An 18,262-nucleotide genomic window follows, 5' to 3' on the forward strand; every position below is an offset into this window, starting at 1 on the left:
GGGCTTGTTTATAGGTAGGCAGGAGTGAAGAACATACAGAGTGAAGTCCCCAAGAGCTTTTTGTTTCTGAGCTGGTGCCCATCGGACATCGCGGAGGGTTACTTCCACTGACGTAGCTGGGCCATATTCTGGCCTTGGAGAAAGATGAGATACAGAGAACATCCCAGGAAACACAAGTCATTATTCTCTCTAGAAAGCTAAATTCACAACTATTGGGATTCGACACTTGGGGAAGGAGACCAAGTTTGTTTGCTGCGAAGTCTCATTGCATACTTTCATAGTTCTTACTGTACCCCTCAACCTAAAAGAGAATTAGACAGTGAAAATATGCTCCAATGTGTCTTGCCTGAATTCAGTTTTTAAATCCAAACAGAGAATTTAATAGGAGGAGCTTCGGCTATTGGGCGGTATAAAAATGCAATAAATAATAATAATAATAATAATAATAATAATAATAATAATAGTAGTAGTAGTAGTAGTAGTAGTAAAGTCACACACACATTCAGAGGCAAATTGCAGCACTGCACAGCCAAAAATGTGTATTTCTTTGTCAATGGTAGGAGCACTAGTAGATTCTCCTAACAAATTGGCTAGACTTTCTTGGGTTAACAGCCAAACTTGACCTTTAGTTTGCCAAGGAGTACATGTTTAATCTCTAAATTAAACATCCTGGGGCCTACCTCTAGCTGCAAAAGATGACTTATGAAAATAAAGAGTCCTTATAAAGAAGGATTCCTGTAGCCTTTATTTTTCTTCTTCTTTGAAATATAACAAGAGGATTTGCTGTTAAGTTTAATCTTGAATCCTCCCTGGAGAACCAAAAAGCTAGTGAGATTAGAGCTGGATCACATGTTAACTTTTTCTTCAGAAGTGCCCTGCAGACCTCAATGAAAGTCACTTCTGGATGATTAGATGCCTTGTGGGTTCACTGCCCTGGTTCAAACCTGGAAACCTGTTTTCTTCAGATTGCTTTGGGGGCTAGACATATTTACTCATTCACAAAACATGTGTGAGATGGGCCTTAAGATCCAAGTTGTTCAAAACTATGGCTTAAAACACCACTTTCAACTCCTGAATGCTACACAAGTCACTTCTTTAGCAGACACAGAGCAGCAACTCCTATTGTCTAATACACATCTGTCTTCTGAGGTATCCCAGCTTTAAGCAAAAACAGTCCCCCCCCTCTGTATTTAAAATGTGTGTTTATTAATTAAATTTATATACCGCCCCATAGCCGAAGCTCTCTGGGCGGTTTACAAAAGTTAAAAACAGTGAACATTAATCCTTCAGCTCTTCAATAAAGGAAGCAGGCTTGTTTGAAGGAGGTGTCTGGTCAAAATCCACAATGAGCTTACACCAAATAAACCAGCTTCATTCTGATTTAACTGTCATGGCTTTCCCCAAGGAATGCTGGGAACTATAGTTTTTGGAAGGGTGGTGGGCACTCTTAATTTTAGAGAATCCTATCCACTTCAGAATAATAATTACATTCTCTTGAAACCAAGATAAAAGAGCACATTTCTTTTCCACTCACAGGCACCATTAAAAAAAAGTTACTATCATGGACCCACGTGTGTTGTTATATTTTTGGTATCCTTTCCTGCCAAGTTGGTGAGCTTAGTTCTGAGTTTCCAAAAAGGGCAAAGCTCTGTTAGATTCAGTGAAGTTACACAAGTGAAAACTGAGCACCCATCCCAACTCTTCCACAAAAGTGCCTTAAGAACACCTTCAGACGTCAGTCTCAAAGGCCTTGATGAGGACATTTTGAGCATCTTCTGCTACCTCATTTAGGAAACTCCAGAGCATGTAGTAGGTGGTTCCAAAGGAGATCCCCCCAGCTGCCAAGGAACCAAATATGGGCACTGTGCTGGCAAAGTACTCCACCATCATCAACGCACCCCCACCCGCCTTGGTCAGCATCTTCACCACCAGGTCCTTCGAGATCTCTTTGGCCAGCGGTGACTTGATTGCCTCTTTGATCTCCTCCACAGGCTTATCAACCTTCTCCGCCAACTTGGAGAGAGACTCCTCATCCAGACCAAAGTTCTGACGGTATTCTGAGAGAGACTTAATCAAGATAGTTACATCACAGGCTACAGAAAGGCCCGGGATGGGCACAGCAGCCACTCCACAGGAGAGTGTAGCCAGCTTCCAAATCTGTTTCTGTAAGGCCTCTTTCTTCTTCTTTAAGATGGCTAAGGAGATGTTAGGCAGGGCGAGGAGGAAGGCATGCCTCTTGTGCTTTGGAAGCTCCTTCTCTAAGGTTTCCTCTAACAGCATGAAGTCGTACTTGTTCAGCTCCCAGCTGGAAAGGAGAAAGACCCGAGGAGCGACCACTCCCTCAGCCTCAAGGCACTCTTGGCAATTCTCTCGGATCTGCCTCAGTATCACCTCCTCGTTGTAGGCTCGCGGTCGACGCTTTTTGGTAGCCTCCAGGTCTGCGTCCACTTTGGAGCGCACAAAGTAGAAGTGTTTGCCTAGCCGCTGGATCTCACACGCCAAATGAACATGGTTAGACTTAAAGCGCTCCGAGGCAATGAGAATAAAGAAGTCATAACGGGAGAAGTTTACCTGCTCCAGGTAAGTACTGGAATGGAATTCTGGAGTGCCGATTCCAGGAAGATCCCACACAGTCACATTGGGGTGCTTGGGATGTGAGTAAGGAGTGGGCACCTTGGTGGTCTCCACTACCCCAGTAAGAGCAGATCCATCTTCTTCATCCTCAAGACCTCGGATGGCATTGACAAAGGAGGATTTGCCAGCGCCAGACTCTCCTGTTACTGCAATATCCAGGCAGGCGTTCTCCAAGGCCTGCAGGTTTTCCATAATCTTGGAGGCAGCTTCTGCCATTCTCCCTCCTTCAAGAAAACCCTTAATTTCTTCAATGTCCTCTTCAGTGATGATGTCATATTCTTCTAGCAACCCAGAAACTTGATCTTGTGAAGCTAATGGAGGCTGAACTGCCATAAGTTCGAGTTTAAGGCCTAGGAGAAAGGCGAGAGGGAAAGTGAGCAATAGCCCCAGATTAGTTTGTAAATTTAAGGGAGTGAATTAGAGGTTGAACCGTGATAAACACCAGTCTTAAAATCCCTTCACTGGCTGCCAATTAGTTTCCAGGCGAAGTATAAAGTGTTGGTTATCACCTTTAAAGCCCTACATGGTTTGGGCCCAGGCTACCTGTGGGATCGCCTTCTCCCGTACAATCCGCCCCGCACACTCAGGTCCTCCGGGAAGAATTTACTCCAGCCAACAAAAACAAGGCTGACAACTATTACCCAGAGGACTTTTTCTTCGGCCGCTCCCAGTTTGTGGAATGGCTTGCCAGGAGAGATTCGTCAACTTAACAATCTTACAGAATTTAAGAAAGCCATAAAGACTGATCTTTTCCGGCAGGCCTACCCAGTTGAATTTTAAGATGCTTTTTTTAATGGTGTGCTGCTTTTAATGATGCACTGGTTTTAAACATTTGAATTAGTTATATGTATTTTATGGTATTTTTATTTATGTTGTACCCCACCTCGATCCAGAGGGAGGGGCGGGTAACAAATAAAAAAATTATTATTATTATTATTATTATTATTATTATTATTATTATTATTATGGAATTGATAACCCTTGGAAAGATCAACGGGTTTTAATTTGCTCCTCTTTTATCTGTGATATAGAGAAAGAAATCGATGAATAACCTATGCTATTCAGCTAAAGAGTGTGGCTCTAACTGCTGTTCTTTAACCCCAAACCAAGAATGGGATATTTAAATACCCAAAGTTTGTTTGAATTATTTATTTATTTATTGCATTTTTATACTGCCCAATAGCCGAAGCTTCCTGGGCGGTTCACAAAAATTAAAACCATTCAAAGTATAAAAGAAACAGTATAAAAACAAGATATAAAATACAATATAAAGGCACAACCAGGATAAAATAAGCAGCAGAGCAGAAATACAAATTTAAAACAGCAAAGTTAAAATTTAATTTATAGACTGTTAAAAAATGCTGAGAGAATAAAAATGCCTTCAGCTGGCGACTAGAAGAGCATAGCGTAGGTGCCAGGCAAACCTCTTTAGGGAGCTCATTCCACAGCCGGGGTGCTACAGCAGAGAAGGCCCTATTCCTGGTAGCCACTTGCCTTACTTCTTTTAGCAGGGGCTCACAGAGAACAATTCCTGAGGATGACCTTAGGGTCCAGGCAGGTACATATGGGAGGAGGTTTTCCTTCAAATAGCTTGGTCCCAAGCTATTTAGGGCTTTAAATGTTAATACCAGCACTTTGAATTGGGCCTGGGCCTGGACTGGCAGCCAGTGAAGTTGGAAAAGGACTGGTGTGATGTGGTCTCATTGGCCAGTCCCTGTTAGTAAATGCGCTGCCCAGTTTTGTACCAGTTGAAGTTTCTGGACCGTTTTCAAAGGCCACGTATAACGCATTGCTGTAATCCAAACGAGAGGTTATGAGAGCATGGATAATTGTAGCTAGGCTATCTCTGTCCAGATAAGGGCGCAGTTGGTATATCAGCCTAAGCTGATAAAAGGTGAACAAATCCATAGTCACCTTTCAGCTCTTGCTAAGTTGTTATTCTTATTATTTATTATTTATTTATTACATTTTTATACCGCCCAATAGCCGAAGCTCTCTAGGCGGTTCACAAAAGTTAAAACCATAATAAAACAACTAACATGTTAAAAGCACAATTACAAAATACAGTATAAAAAGCACAACCAGGATAAAACCATGCAACAATACTGATATAAGATTAAAATACAGAGTTAGAACAGTAAAATTTAAATTTAAGTTAAAATTAAGTGTTAAAATACTGAGAGAATAAAAAGGTCTTCAGCTGGCGATGAAAGGAGTACAGTGTAGGCGCCAGGCAGACCTCTCTGGGGAGCTCATTCCACAACCGGGGTGCCACAGCGGAGAAAGTATTATTATTATTATTATTATTATTATTATTATTATTATTATTATTATTATTATTATTTGCATACCGCCCCATAGCCGAAGCTCTCTGGGCAGTTCACATAAGATAAAAACAATATACAAAGATTAAAAACCACAAAAACAAGCAAAATACACATACATTTAAAACCACTATAACAACTTTAAAAACGTTGATAAAGTTCTGAAAACAGAAAAAGTTGTTTCTTCTGGTTGCTTGGCAGCCGTCTTGTGCTAAGCCTCAGCACATTGGGAGTCTGCTCAGTAGAGAGTAACATGCCCTTTTCTAGGCCTTTATGGTCAAGTCAGGCCTACACCCTCAAAGTACAGGAGTCGCCCCACAACCAAGCCTTGCGTCTTTCTTTCTGCCCTACAGCTCTTGGCCCAACACACACGGCCTAAACATTTTCTTAAATCCACCACCCAACTCTCATTTTCCCGTCCCATCACTTTTTGCACCCTTTAAATATTCCTCTCCCTATATTGCCACGGTACCTCCCTCTATGTGATTAGAACCAATTTAATAGGCATAATTCTCTCAAGGCAGGCTTGGGGTCTGCAATGAAGGTACTGAGTCCTACCACGTCCTTGCAGAAGTGTAAGGAACTAACTCCTTGCATTTCTCAAGGTAGTGCTTTACCTTGTATTTTAACTAATTGTATAGAAAGAATTTTGATAGGTGAATTTTTGTTGGGTCAGAGTGCGGCAGGCAAGATCACAAATGCTTTAATAGGTTAATTGGTGGAGATTAATTTCCCCACTTCCCTTTTATATATATATATATGGAAGCTATTTCGCTTCTGGTGTTGTTTTGCAATCGAGAAAGCAAAGGGCGTTTATGATTGACAGCTTTTCCAAACAATGACAGGGTGTCTCTTGTTTATTACATTAGAAGGAAAGGAACCTCTCCTGCAAGCATTGAGTCATTGTTGGGTAAACACACACATTTATTTAAATTGCTGAAATAGTTTATAAGACAGTATTGGCATAGTATGGCCAGAGTGTTAGGCTGTAGCTAGACCTAAGGTTTATCCCTGGTTCGTCCAGGGGTCCAACCTGTTCATCTAGGTGACACACAGGGGATCCAGTACTCAGGCAGGGGCGAACCCTGGATGATCCCAGGATAAACCTTAGGTCTAGCTGTGGCCTTAGTTTAGACTGGGATTGGTGAGTCTGTAGCCATATAATATATAAGATTATCATGTCATGTGTATATTTCATGACGAACAGCAATCCAACTGCAGTTCTGGAACACTTTTAAAATGGCGTGCCAGGATGTGGCCTTGTTTGAGTGACATATCCGGTGTTCCTGTACCTCGATATTAGACGTCTACCGCCACTATTTCCAAACTTTCTTTTTAAGCAACGGCTCACCTATCTCAGTGGCGTTTGCAACAACAACAACAACCTGTTTTAAAAGTTCCACGGAAGTAAAATCGCCTTTTCTTTTTGCCGGATTGACTTAAGGTCATAGCTAGACCTAAGGTTTATCCCTGGTTCGTCCAGGGGTCAAACCTGTTCATCTAGGTGACACACAGGGGATCCAGTGCTCAGGCAGGGGCGAACCCTGGATGATCCCAGGAGAAACCTTAGGTCTAGCTGTGGCCTAAGAACTTAAACACTCCCACAGAAATCAATGGGGCTTTCCCCATCGTCCTGTGTTTTGCTGTGATTTGCTTTTCTCACGCTCCACATTTTACATCCCACCTCCTCCTATAAAACGAAGCGTCTCTTGATGGCCCCCTCCCGAGCGGCGATGCGCCCTAGGGAACCACGTACTGGGCGGACCCAATCTCTTGCTTTGCAGATCCGATTTTTCCCAGCCCCAGTTTTTCCTGCCGGGGCAAACGGCGCTGCCCCTGACCTCTCTGGGTTAACCACATCCAACAAGCCCGCTCTGCTCCTTTCCTTGTCCCGTCCCGGCCTCGTCCTTCGCACGATGCGTTCCTCGCCCACCCTCTCCTTCGCCGTCTTCCGCATACCTTCGTCGACAACTCTGCTGCGATTCAGGGGTTGCAGGATACGGCTCCAAAACACGTCGGAAAGGAGAATGGAGGGAGGGGGGATTGAGGGGGTTTCCTGAGGGCGACCACGGCAAAGTTGAACGCCTTGTGCGCCCTGCTTCCATGGACGTCTGAATTCCCTTTGCACGATGCGTGTGCGTTTATGGTGCCGAGGCGTCCGTGCTGACCTCTAGTGGGCCGAATGAGTTCAGAGCAAAAGATGATGCAAACTGCTTGGCCACTGTGTGGACAGAGTGCTGGACTAGATGGACCCTCGGTCTGACCCAGCAGGGCACTTGTGTTCTTATGATAAGGAATTTTGGAGAGGAATCGATCTCCTCTTCCATATCAGTTTTGGACTCTGTAGTCAAGGCAGACAGCCTTGACTACAACACCCAGGCAACTTCCCCAACCCAAACCTGCGTTTTGTAACATCTTGCCTGATGAAAGGATCTGGAGAACTCGAAAGCTTGCACTTTTTGGTGTGTGTGTGTGTGTGTGTGTGTGAGAGAGAGAGAGAGAGAGAGAGAGAGAGAGAGAGAGAGAGAGAGAGAGAGAGAGAGAGAGATCTTTGAGTTGTTAGTCTAATAAAGGTATTTGCAACAATATGGTTCCTGGCATTTATTTATTTTCTTTCTGCCTTTGTTGTAACAACGGCAGAGAGAACTGACACCTTTAGCGTGAGCTTAACTAGGAGAGAGAAGTGTTAAAGAAATGCGATGCGTGGGAGGTTCAGCACGCTTCTAAGTGGGTGACGTGGATTGAAGGAAAGTGAAACTAATAAGATCAGAGACACAAAGTGAATTTCTTCTCGTTTAAGGAGGAAAGATAGTGGAAAAGTCTGCATTAAATCTGTAAGTTCTGGGGGCTTGACCATAGGCGTGCGCAGCACATTTCATTAGGGGGTTCAGCCAGGGGTTGTTTTTTTTAAGGTAAACATTGATTGAATATACAGTAATAAAGGACTTTTTTCACTCATCAAACAAACGAAATAAACGAAAACTGAAGTAAACTGTATTTTTGTTATTAACAAGTAATATGTACTTTAAAAATACACATTTTGAAACAGAGACTCTGAATACTTTTTTTTGCTGTAGTAATAACCAGGCATATATAAAGATACAGTCAATTTTCACCATCTTTAAATTTAATCAGATAATGACCTAATCCAAACTTACTAAAACAGATTCAAGTTTCTTGATCTTCTTGTCCTAAAGAAGGAGGCGTCGCTCACCAGGTGTTATGGACTTAAATTCCTCAATAACATCATTATAATTAACTGACAAAACCAATTCTTGTTCAATGTACAAAATCATGAGTGAGTCGAGTCGCTGTTGGGACATTGTAGTTCTTAGTTTGGTTTTTACATGTGTTAGTTTCGAAAATGCTCTTTCACATGAACAGCTTGTAACAGGCAAGATTACAAAACATTGAATACATTTGTAAAAGGCCTGGAACATGGAAGACCGATCCGATTCCTTTAGCCAATCAAGCCATTCTCTGGTGGTGTTTGTAGTGCTACCTTTAGGAACAGATCCTTCATAACCCCGAAGCAGTCTGACTTCAGCTTCCAACTCATCCAAGGACACTTTAATTTTTTTGGAAATGATTCTAATATCATCCCTGCCAATGTCTAAGCTCAACAGCTTTCCCACTGCAGTCACAATTTCACAAGTCTCCTGTTCAAATCGCTGGTCAATGCAAGTAATCATTGAGTCTAGGAGTGGGTAAAAGGAAGTTATTCTCTCCTGCTCCTCTTTTGTATCAAAGTGATGCTGGGACTCAAACATGTCATCAATCCGAGTAGATATTCTTCTCTTCTTAACTGGGCGAATAGATATATCACGCTCTTCACGTATTTTCACGCTGTCATTGAAAATAGATTTAAAATGTTCTGGGTCACTTCTCATCGCAGCCAAAGAGTTACGCAAACTTTTCACCCCTGTCATTGCAGTCAGTAGGTTGAGTTCTGGAGCTTGAAGAGCCTTACTCACTTTTACCACCATCTGGAGAATAGGGTGCATCATATGAAGGGCAAAGATGAACTTGAATGAACTTAGTTCATGGATAAGGCCCTTGGCTTTTATTTTAGCGTCAGCAAGGCGAGTTTTTTCATTTATCTCTTTTAAAGCTTGTAAAATGATGGAGTAGTTTTGTTTTACAGCAGCCACTGCTTCTGCTCTGCATGCCCATCTTGTGTTTGACAGTGACTTCAAAGTTTTCAACTGGGATCCTACGTCTTGTGCAATTTTCTCCAATACTGCATGTCGCACAGCACTCCCCTCCATGAAAGCATAAAGAGTCTGAATAACACCAAAAAAATGAAACACAGTTCTGTTTTGTTGACTTGAAGTGCATGCATCTACTAGGACGAGGTTCAAGCAATGTGCATAGCAGTGAACATAGAGTATTTCACTGTTTCGATGTTTACATTTCATTTGAACTTCTGCAGTACATCCAGACATAGTAGATGCACCATCAAAACAGACAGACATCACTGAAGACCAGCCAATTTTAAGAATGCCAAGGACCTGATCTAACTGGTCAAAAACAGATTGAGCATCAACTGCTAATAATCTCTGAACAGATACAAAACGTTCAACTGGACCATGTTTTTCATTGTCAAAATATCGCACCACAATGGACATCTGTTCATGGTGTCCACAGTCAGTAGTGTCGTCAGCAATTATTGAAACCATTTTTCCATTTAGTGAAGAAATAATTTGTTGTTGCACAACATTGTGACAGGCCACAATTAAATCATTTTGGATACGATTGCTCAGATAGGTAGCATTTCGAGGAGAATGTTGCACATGCTCTGCCATTACGGGATCATATTTTTGGAGCGTAGTGACAAGATCTAGAAATAAGCCTTTTTCAACACTGTCAGCTTTTTCATTGTGACCTCTGAATGGTCTCCCACCTTTTGCCAAACACAGAACAATGTCAATCAGACGCTCCATTATTCTTCAGTTATTGTCTGCTCCTTTCTTTATCTTAACCACAAACCGATCCATATTTTAAAATTTGCTACTGTACCCCACTATTTCAGTGCACAGGTTGCTACACTTGATGGTCCCGAGTGCTCAGGATTGCAACTCCCTTTTCTCCAAAGGCCCTTTTTCTGAAAATAAATAAATATTGTAGAGCTAGGAACAGTGTAGAAAAAAGCAACTAAAATGTTCATTTGGCTTTAACAACTTTAGCAAAAACAGCTGAACCCAATGGAAATTTTTATGCAAGTAAGTAGGGTGACCATATGAAAAGGAGGACAGGGCTCCTGTAACTTTAACAGTACTGTAGAAAAGGGAATTTCAGCAGCTGTCAATTGAAGAGGGTGAAATTCTCTCTTCATCACAACAGTTGTTGGAGGAGGGCTAACGTTGTCCCTATCTTCAAAAAGGGCAAAAAGGAGGAACCTGGGAACTATAGACCAGTCAGTCTGACATCCATCCCTGGGAAAATTCTGGAGCAGATTATAAAGAAGTCAATCTGTAAACACCTTGAAATCAATGCAGTGATTACTAGAAGCCAACATGGATTTGTCAGGAACGAATCCTGTCAGACTAATTTGATCTCATTTTTTGATAGGATAACCTCCCTTGTGGACTGTGGGAATGCTGTGGACGTCATATATCTTGACTTCAGCAAAGCTTTTGACAAAGTACCACATGACATTCTGATTAACAAACTAGCTAAAAGTGGGCTAGATGGAACAACTATTAGGTGGATCCACAGTTGGCTACAGAATCGGACTCAAAGAGTATTTATCAATGGAACCTTCTCAAACTGGGGAGAGGCAACGAGTGGGTACTGCAGGGCTCAGTCCTGGGCCCAGTGCTCTTCAACATTTTTATTAATGATTTGGAAGAGGAGGTGCAGGGAACGCTGATCAAATTTGCAGATGACACCAAATTGGGTGGGATAGCTAATACCCTGGAAGACAGAAACAAACTTCAAAGTGATCTTGATAGGCTGGAGTGCTGGGCTGAAAACAACAGAATGAAATTTAATAGGGATAAATGCCAAGTTCTACATTTAGGGAATAGAAACCAAATGCACAGTTACAAGATGGGGGACACTTGGCTCAGCAATACTACAAACGAGAAAGATCTTGGAATTGTTGTAGATCACAAGCTGAATATGAGCCAACAGTGCGATATGGCTGCAAGAAAGGCAAATGCTATTTTGGGCTGCATTAATAGAAGTATAGCTTCCAAATCACGTGAGGTAGTGGTTCCTCTCTATTCGGCCCTGGTTAGGCCTCATCTAGAGTATTGCGTCCAGTTCTGGGCTCCACAATTCAAGAAGGATGCAGACAAGCTGGAGCGTGTTCAGAAGAGGGCAACCAGGATGATCAGAGGTCTAGAAACAAAGCCCTATGAAGAGAGACTGAAACAAATGGGCATGTTTAGCCTGGAGAAGAGAAGATTGAGGGGAGACATGATAGCACTCTTCAAATACTTAAAAGGTTGTCACACAGAGGAGGGCCAGGATCTCTTCTCGATCCTCCCAGAGTGCAGGACACGGAATAACGGACTCAAGTTAAGGGAAGCCAGATTCCGGCTGGACATCAGGAAAAACTTCCTGACTGTTAGAGCAGTGCGACAATGGAATCAGCTACCTAGGGAGGTTGTGGGCTCTCCCACACTAGAGGCATTCAAGAGGCAGCTGGACAACCCTCTGTCAGGGATGCTTTAGGGTGGATTCCTGCATTGAGCAGGGGGTTGGACTCGATGGCCTTGTAGGCCCCTTCCAACTCTGCTATTCTATGATTCTATGATTCTATGAGTTAAAGCTACACTAGCTATAGTAGAGTGGCCAGATACAAAAGAGGGCAGGGCTTCTGCAGCTTTAAGTGTTGTGATGAAGAGGGAATTTCAGCCTCTTCAATTCACACCTGCTGAAATTCCCTTTTCTATATTACTGTTAAAAATACAGGAGCCCTGTCCTCCTTTTCATATGGTCACCCTACAAGTAAGTGATCACCCAATCACTCCCTACGTAGGTGGAAGGGGGGTGGGAGAAAGGGGATGCCTGGCAGGTTATGAAAAAGCCCAGGGCAGACAAATAAAGCCACGTGCATGCACGCACGCACATTGCAACTGGATCTGGAAAAAGGATTTGCACTTGAGGCCAGGGCAGGAGGGCATTGCAACAGCTGGAGAAAGATGGAGTGCGAGGTCTGGGCAGGGAACAACCCCATCAAGCCTCACGCAGTGCAGCTGGAGAGAGGAGGGGCACTTGAGCCCCCGCAGGAAGCAATCCCCGGCAGGCCACATGTAGCACACACCGTGGCTGGGAAAACATGAGGCGTTCGAAGCCAGGGCAGGGAGGGAGCAATCTCCGGGGAAGCCGTGTGCAGCATGCACTGAGGCTGGAGTTAGGCGAGGCGTCCGGCGCGAGGCCCGTACAGGGAGCAACTCCCAGGGAAGCCGTGTACGGTGTGCGCCGAGGCTGGAGATAGGTGAGGCGCGAGGCCCGGGCAGGGCCAGGGCAGGGAGCAACACCCAGGGAAGCTGCAGTGTGTGTGTTTTACGTATGTGGCGCCAGATTTCTGTTCCTCCGTGCCTTGCGAAGGGAAAGGAAATTGGGCCAAGGGCTTCAGCTGGCTGACACACACACACACACACACACACACACACACACACACACACACACACACGATGGAGACTCCAGCTTCAAAATTGTGACACTTGCCTCCAGCACGACACCCACCCAGCCAGTCACCCCAACGCAGTGCGCCCTACACGCCTCCGCCCGCTCGCCAGCCTCCCTCTCCCCATCCAGAACAACACGAGAGAAAACCTTCTCGCCCCGGCGCCGCTTGGCCGCCCCTACCGCGCTCGGCTCCTGCTTCCTCCTCTAGCTGCTGCTGGCTGAGCTGATAATAGTGGCCGCTCTGTGCTGAGGCAATGGGGAGGAGCGGGAGACACCCCAATCACGGACCCGAGTGGCTTCACCCTAACCCAGGGCCGGTGCCAGACTATTTGGCGCCCTAGGCGAGGGGAGCTATTTTCACCCCCTCCCCCCGAAAAATTGCCAACTTTGTTTTGTCTACTCAGAAGCCCAATTGGGTTCAACAGGATTTACCCGGGTGTAAGCGCGCTCAGTATTAGAATCCCGAGCTGATCAACAGCAGCTGGGAATCTCCCCATTGAGAACTGGATCATTCTGAACTCAGACAAAGACGGGCTTTGGCCCACAGGTTTGGAGGTTGGGGTGGGAGCGGAGCCCCCCCTTTTTGTTTCAGTGGGCCCAGCTCACCCGGGACAGCCTAGCAGAGAGCCCCTTACCTTAGAGTAGGCTTCGCTCCCTGTCCCTTCCTCGGCTTCCATCGGCCTGCTCAACTTCCTCATCCGAGCCCTCTCTCTCCCTGCGGCAGAGGAGGAGGAAGCCCCACGTGGGAGAGAGTCCCTTACCTTAGAGTAGGCTTTTCTCTCCCTTCCTCGGCCTCCACCGGGCCGCACCTTACGGCCCCTCTTCCCCGGCCTGCCCAAGCTCCTTTGCCGCACCATGTGGCGCGGACAGCCTTCCACGTGAGAGGAGTTGCGGCCGGAGCGAGGGGCTGGAACCGCCTTGCCAGCCGCTCGCTCCAGAGCCACGTAAACGGGCGCAGCCGCCCCAGCACGAACACATGCAGTGAGGGAGCCGGCCCGCCTCCTCTCCTGCATCTGGGCACCGCCTCGCCTACGGCCTACCTCCTTCGCCTTCAACGGGAAGCCTTCCACCGCTTCATCCCGGCCCACTCTATTTCTTCTCCCCCCCCCCCCCGGCCTGCGGCGGGCACGCTCGCAGAGGGGAGCCAAGACCGGCTTGCTAGCCCAACCAGCGCAACCCGGAGCTGCCAGGTGACATTGGGCTGTCGGAGGGTGGGCCCATCCACTGCCGCGCCTCACGGCCGGGCTCTCCGCCTACACCAGCCGAGACAAAGCGTAGGAGGCTGCGAGGGCCTGAGATCCCAGAGCTACTTTGGCACGGGCAAAGTGAGGGGGACCAATGGCTACTATTAGCAGACCAAGAAAATAGCTTACTTTCACGAACTCGCCTGTAGCTTCGTGGTGCTCCTGGCTGCCCTCGCCTCGCCTGTCGCCTCGTGTTCCTCGGCTATTGCAGCTGTGGGAGGGGCGGGCAGCTTCCGGGCGCGTTCCGGAAGCCTGAATGAACGTGTGTCGAGTGGAGCCGCCCCTCCCCCCCAGCATCCCTCCCTGCTTTGCTCGGCTGGGCAGGCGCAGGGGTGGATCTCTCGCCCGCCCAGTCGTTTCTCCCTAGAGAGCTGCTAGAGCGGCTCTGGGAGCAGCAGCGGGCGGGGGCGGAGGGCGGCTTGCTCAGCAGGGACGGGGAAAACAACATGGCGGCGGCAGCACATTAGGGGGTTCAGGTGAACCCTCTGAATCCCCTGTGCGCACGCCAATGGGCTTGACTGTTGTAGTTTTTAAACCGGGGGGGGGGTTATATAGATAATTCGATTCGATACGTTTCTAGGCTTCCAATAATATATTTACTTTTATTTATAGGCTATAAATAGGCTGCTCGCTGATTAATGACATCCTAAAGTGCAATCCTATACATGTTTAGAAAAATGTCCTACAATTTCCAGCATTCCCCAGCCGGCATGGACAGCTGGGAGTTGTAGAATCTTTTTTTCTGTCTAAATAAGCATGGAATTGCATCCTTAGTCCCAGACCCGCAGCACGGAACTCCAGGGCAGGGTCCGGGAGAACGCGCACATGAACCACTCCGTCATGTACAGGATGGGGTCGATCTTCTGCTTGCTCAGGTGCTTGTAAGCCACGGTGCTTGTAAGCCCGCCTCCTTAGTCAATTCATTGTAAGGGCTTTTGTTGATTGATTAATTAAATCTGCATAAATCTGCATGGGGGGAATAGTTTTTTTATATTTATTTGGGGTCAAAAGAGTAGTTTTCTGGTTTGGAGCTCAGACCCACCTCTTTCTCATACTTAAGTTAATAATAATAATAATAATAATAATAATAATAATAATAATAATAATATATTTATTTATTTCTTACCTGCCTCTTCCTCTGGATCGTGGCAGGGAACAACACTGAATACAAAAATACTATGAAATATATAAAACTGATTAAAAACATGTAAAACTAATACATTATTAAAATAACAGATATCTTAACTTTCGACTGGGTGGGCCTGCCAGAAGAGATAAGTCTTTATGGCTTTCTTTTAGTCTCACCGCTTTGCCTTCTGGGAAATGTGTGTCTTCTGACCGGCTATGCCAACCATGGCAGCCTCATTTCATGAATGGGCAAGCCCCCTTCGTAGGGAAGCCATTTTGTGTGAGCACTCATGACACTCCCATAAAATTTTCAATGTGCTCACCACCCATAAAGGCTGGGGACCCTTAGTGTAACTTAGAGGCTGTCTTTACGATGCCAACTTGGTGCCACTCCACCACCAAACCCTGCGCTATTGGTGTTGCACAGTGGCAGCAAGTGGTCCTTATGAGGGGAGGCGCGCAGGCTTTCCAGTGGCCATTAGGCTCACCAGGCCCGCTCCCTCCTGTGGCTTCCGGCGACCAATAGGAGGTCGCCTTCCACTCAGGAACGCCCCTAGACTGGCTCCGAACAAGGACAGACTGGCAGAAGAGTCAGCCTGACCTTGCTCTGGCTGGAAAAGTCGGGTTAAGTCCCCGACTTCTCAGCCGTGCGTCTTCGCGTCTTTGTCCCGGGGTGGCTTTGAAACTGCAGCTGCGTCATATAACTGACGCAGCATGGACTCGGAGCCACCCTGGCGCAAAGACGACGTCAAGACAGCCCCCAGTCAGAAAGCATAACTTCCATGCCTCTTTAATAGGACAATTTGGGTTGGGGTATGCACTCATAGCTTAAGAGGTTTATGTAAGCTCCATGGGAATGTAACCATGGGATAGGAGGCTCTTCCTCAAAACTAAGGGGGTCACGGCATGGAGGCTTGTGTCTGGCGTATGAGGTGATGAGGCAGAGAGGGATTAGATAGAAATTTTCTTCCTCTTTCCCACCAAAAGGAACTGATTGGCAAAAGATCCAGGATCCAGAAAAGGAAGTGTTACTTTTTTACACAGCACACCACCACCACCACCACCACCATCATCATCATATTTCTTACCCACCTCTCCATTCTGATCTGAATTCAGGGTAACGGGGAAGATGTGGAACTTTAGAATATGATATCAAAGTTTAGAATAGCGTCTTTGGGATATCTCTTTCCAAGTGCTGATGACATCTCATTCCATTTAGGAACATGGCTGCTCTTCTGAGACATGGCTTCCAATGGCCGCTTGATGCATTGATCCCATTCTTTGCAGCCCAGGCCAAAAAATACCTTATCAGACTTTTGACTATTATCATGATTGTGTTGACGCTCTCTGCCCTCCTCTGTGCCTTCTGGCACGCCTCGGACAGCATGGATTATTCTCCCATGACCACTGGGCATGCGGTGGGCATATCAAACAAGCAATGGTGGAAACCCCCGGACATCATGAAAATCCTAAAGGATACTTTGTTGTACGTGGCTACCATGCTTCCATCCTACGAACCGCTGACCGTTGGGAATCTGCTGAAGCACCGCGATCAACTGGGTGGTGTGAACTATATGGTCCAAGCTTGTTTCAACTTGGCCATTGATGTCTTCAACCTGGAACCCCACTTGGTGCAGCAAAATGCCCGGATGGTTATCCAGTGTGACGGACCGCCCATAGAGTTTCTCTCCGGCAATGGAGACTGTGAGATTTCTGTGTTTCTCTTATATGAGAAAATCCATCACAACATCCGGGAACTGACGCCTGAAATGTACCTTGCTAGGCTGTCCGTTCGTAAGGAGCCCTTGAGCATCAATGATCTGCTGAGAGTGAGACGTAAATTGAAGTCCTGGGGGGTTCTTTCGGACGAACTTGGCGGTTGCCTAGAGTTTGCGGTACAGGAGTTTGCCAAGGAGCCCTCCTGCGTCCAAACCAATGCCCACATGGTTGTAGACTGTGGTGGACAAGTGGTGACGTTCGTGTCTGGGAGGGGGGAGAATGACATCAATGTCTATGACGTACGGGAGGGCACCATCCACTACCGGATCAAGGTCTCGGGCCCTTTGACCAGCGCTGTACGGTTCTTCACTGGGAACAAAGATCACGTGCACACCCCTGCGGGGAAGCTCTTGCAGCTTGAATGAGCTCAGAGATAAAATGAGAGTTCAGACCTTGTGGTCTTTAAGGGCCAGATCTACCTTCAAGAGCACCCTATGCAATTTTCCTGAGCTGTACCACTTCAGGCCCAACATGGGAGGGAGGCAGCATGCTTGAGTACCCCCACCCCAAATTTTAATAAACAACAACATGAGCCCTTCTTGCTCATGGGGGAAAAAAAACCTAAGACCTGAAAGAGAAGGCTAGGTGTTCAAACAATACAGTGTGAGGAAATTACAGCTAGTGCAAAACGCAATGGCCCAACTGTTGTCTGGTTTATAGACTGCGTAGCACCAGTCTGGAAACAGCCCCGCTGGCTTCCTATTTTTTCCAGGCTTCAGGGCTGGTGTGTTGGATAGGCAGAGGTGGGCACCTCCTGACAGCCCACACCCCAGCAGGTGCCAACCGTCAGGAGTCCCCTGGACTTCCTCCTCCTCTTCACCACTGTGATCTGCTTATTTCCCTGCTTTTTGCTCTGGCCCAGGGCGACAGTGCTGGTGAGAAAGCGGAGCAGCGGACGCCGCTGCCTCCTTGCTCTCTCTGGCTCTCCGCCTGTCAAGCAAGCAAGTGGTGCCAGTGATGAGAAAGAGGATGAAGAGCAGTAGCAGCTGGTGACAATGGCAGTGAGAAGGTTGAGTCAGTGAGGGTGTCTTGCCCAACTCCCCCTCAGATACCTGGAGCTGGCACTGCTGAGCCCCATTAAAGGTGCTGGTTCCTACCTGTATAGGCCTAAACGGTTTGGGTTCAGGGTATTTGAAATATTGCTTCCTCCCCTATAAACATGTCTGGAGCCTGCATTCATTAGACAAGGGCCTATTACATAGCCCATCACCTAGAGAGGTGAGGTGGGCAAGGACTCAAGACAAGGTCTTCTGTGTAGCAGCCCCCTCATTGCAGAATTCCCTTCCTGAGAGGCTAGGTTGACGCCCCAGTTACTGTACTTTAGGTGGCTGGTAAAATCTATACTTAGTGACTGATGCCACTCTTTCATTTTAGAGGATTTTACTGTTTTATTGCAATGTATGTGTTTTATCAGTCTGGTTTTGTTTTCTTATTTCTATTTTTTTAAAATTGTGTACTGTATTGATGTATTTTATGTTTACTTTGTTTTCTTGTTTGTTTTTAAATGTGTGT

General features: G+C 46.2%; 2 protein-coding genes across 23 annotated transcripts in view; one reads left to right on the forward strand and one right to left on the reverse strand.

The window, feature by feature from the left end:
* Positions 1-719: 719 nt before the first annotated feature.
* Positions 720-18,262, reverse strand: part of LOC134408147 (interferon-inducible GTPase 5-like) — a 55,995-nt gene continuing 38,452 nt past the window's right edge. For 16 of the 22 annotated variants that reach the window (XM_063140272.1, XM_063140284.1, XM_063140283.1 and 13 more), the window contains one exon: positions 720-2,984. In XM_063140272.1, the coding sequence (XP_062996342.1) occupies positions 1,729-2,984 (1,256 nt within the window). In that variant the 3' untranslated portion in view covers positions 720-1,728. The other 6 variants (XM_063140287.1, XM_063140290.1, XM_063140286.1 and 3 more) reach the window with 6 other exon arrangements.
* LOC134408152 (uncharacterized) lies at positions 7,738-17,115 on the forward strand. Its single transcript, XM_063140297.1, has 2 exons — positions 7,738-7,792; positions 16,191-17,115. Exon 2 carries the CDS (start codon positions 16,195-16,197, stop codon positions 17,113-17,115), a length of 921 nt encoding a protein of 306 aa, XP_062996367.1. The 5' UTR covers positions 7,738-7,792; positions 16,191-16,194.

The sequence above is a fragment of the Elgaria multicarinata genome, chromosome 13 (genome assembly GCF_023053635.1).
Source record: "Elgaria multicarinata webbii isolate HBS135686 ecotype San Diego chromosome 13, rElgMul1.1.pri, whole genome shotgun sequence".
Taxonomy (NCBI): domain Eukaryota; kingdom Metazoa; phylum Chordata; class Lepidosauria; order Squamata; family Anguidae; genus Elgaria; species Elgaria multicarinata.

Coding starts and splice junctions, on each gene's coding strand:
- LOC134408152 (XM_063140297.1), top strand. CDS start 16,195: ATGGCTGCTCTTCTGAGACATGGCTTCCAATGGCCGCTTGATGCATTG.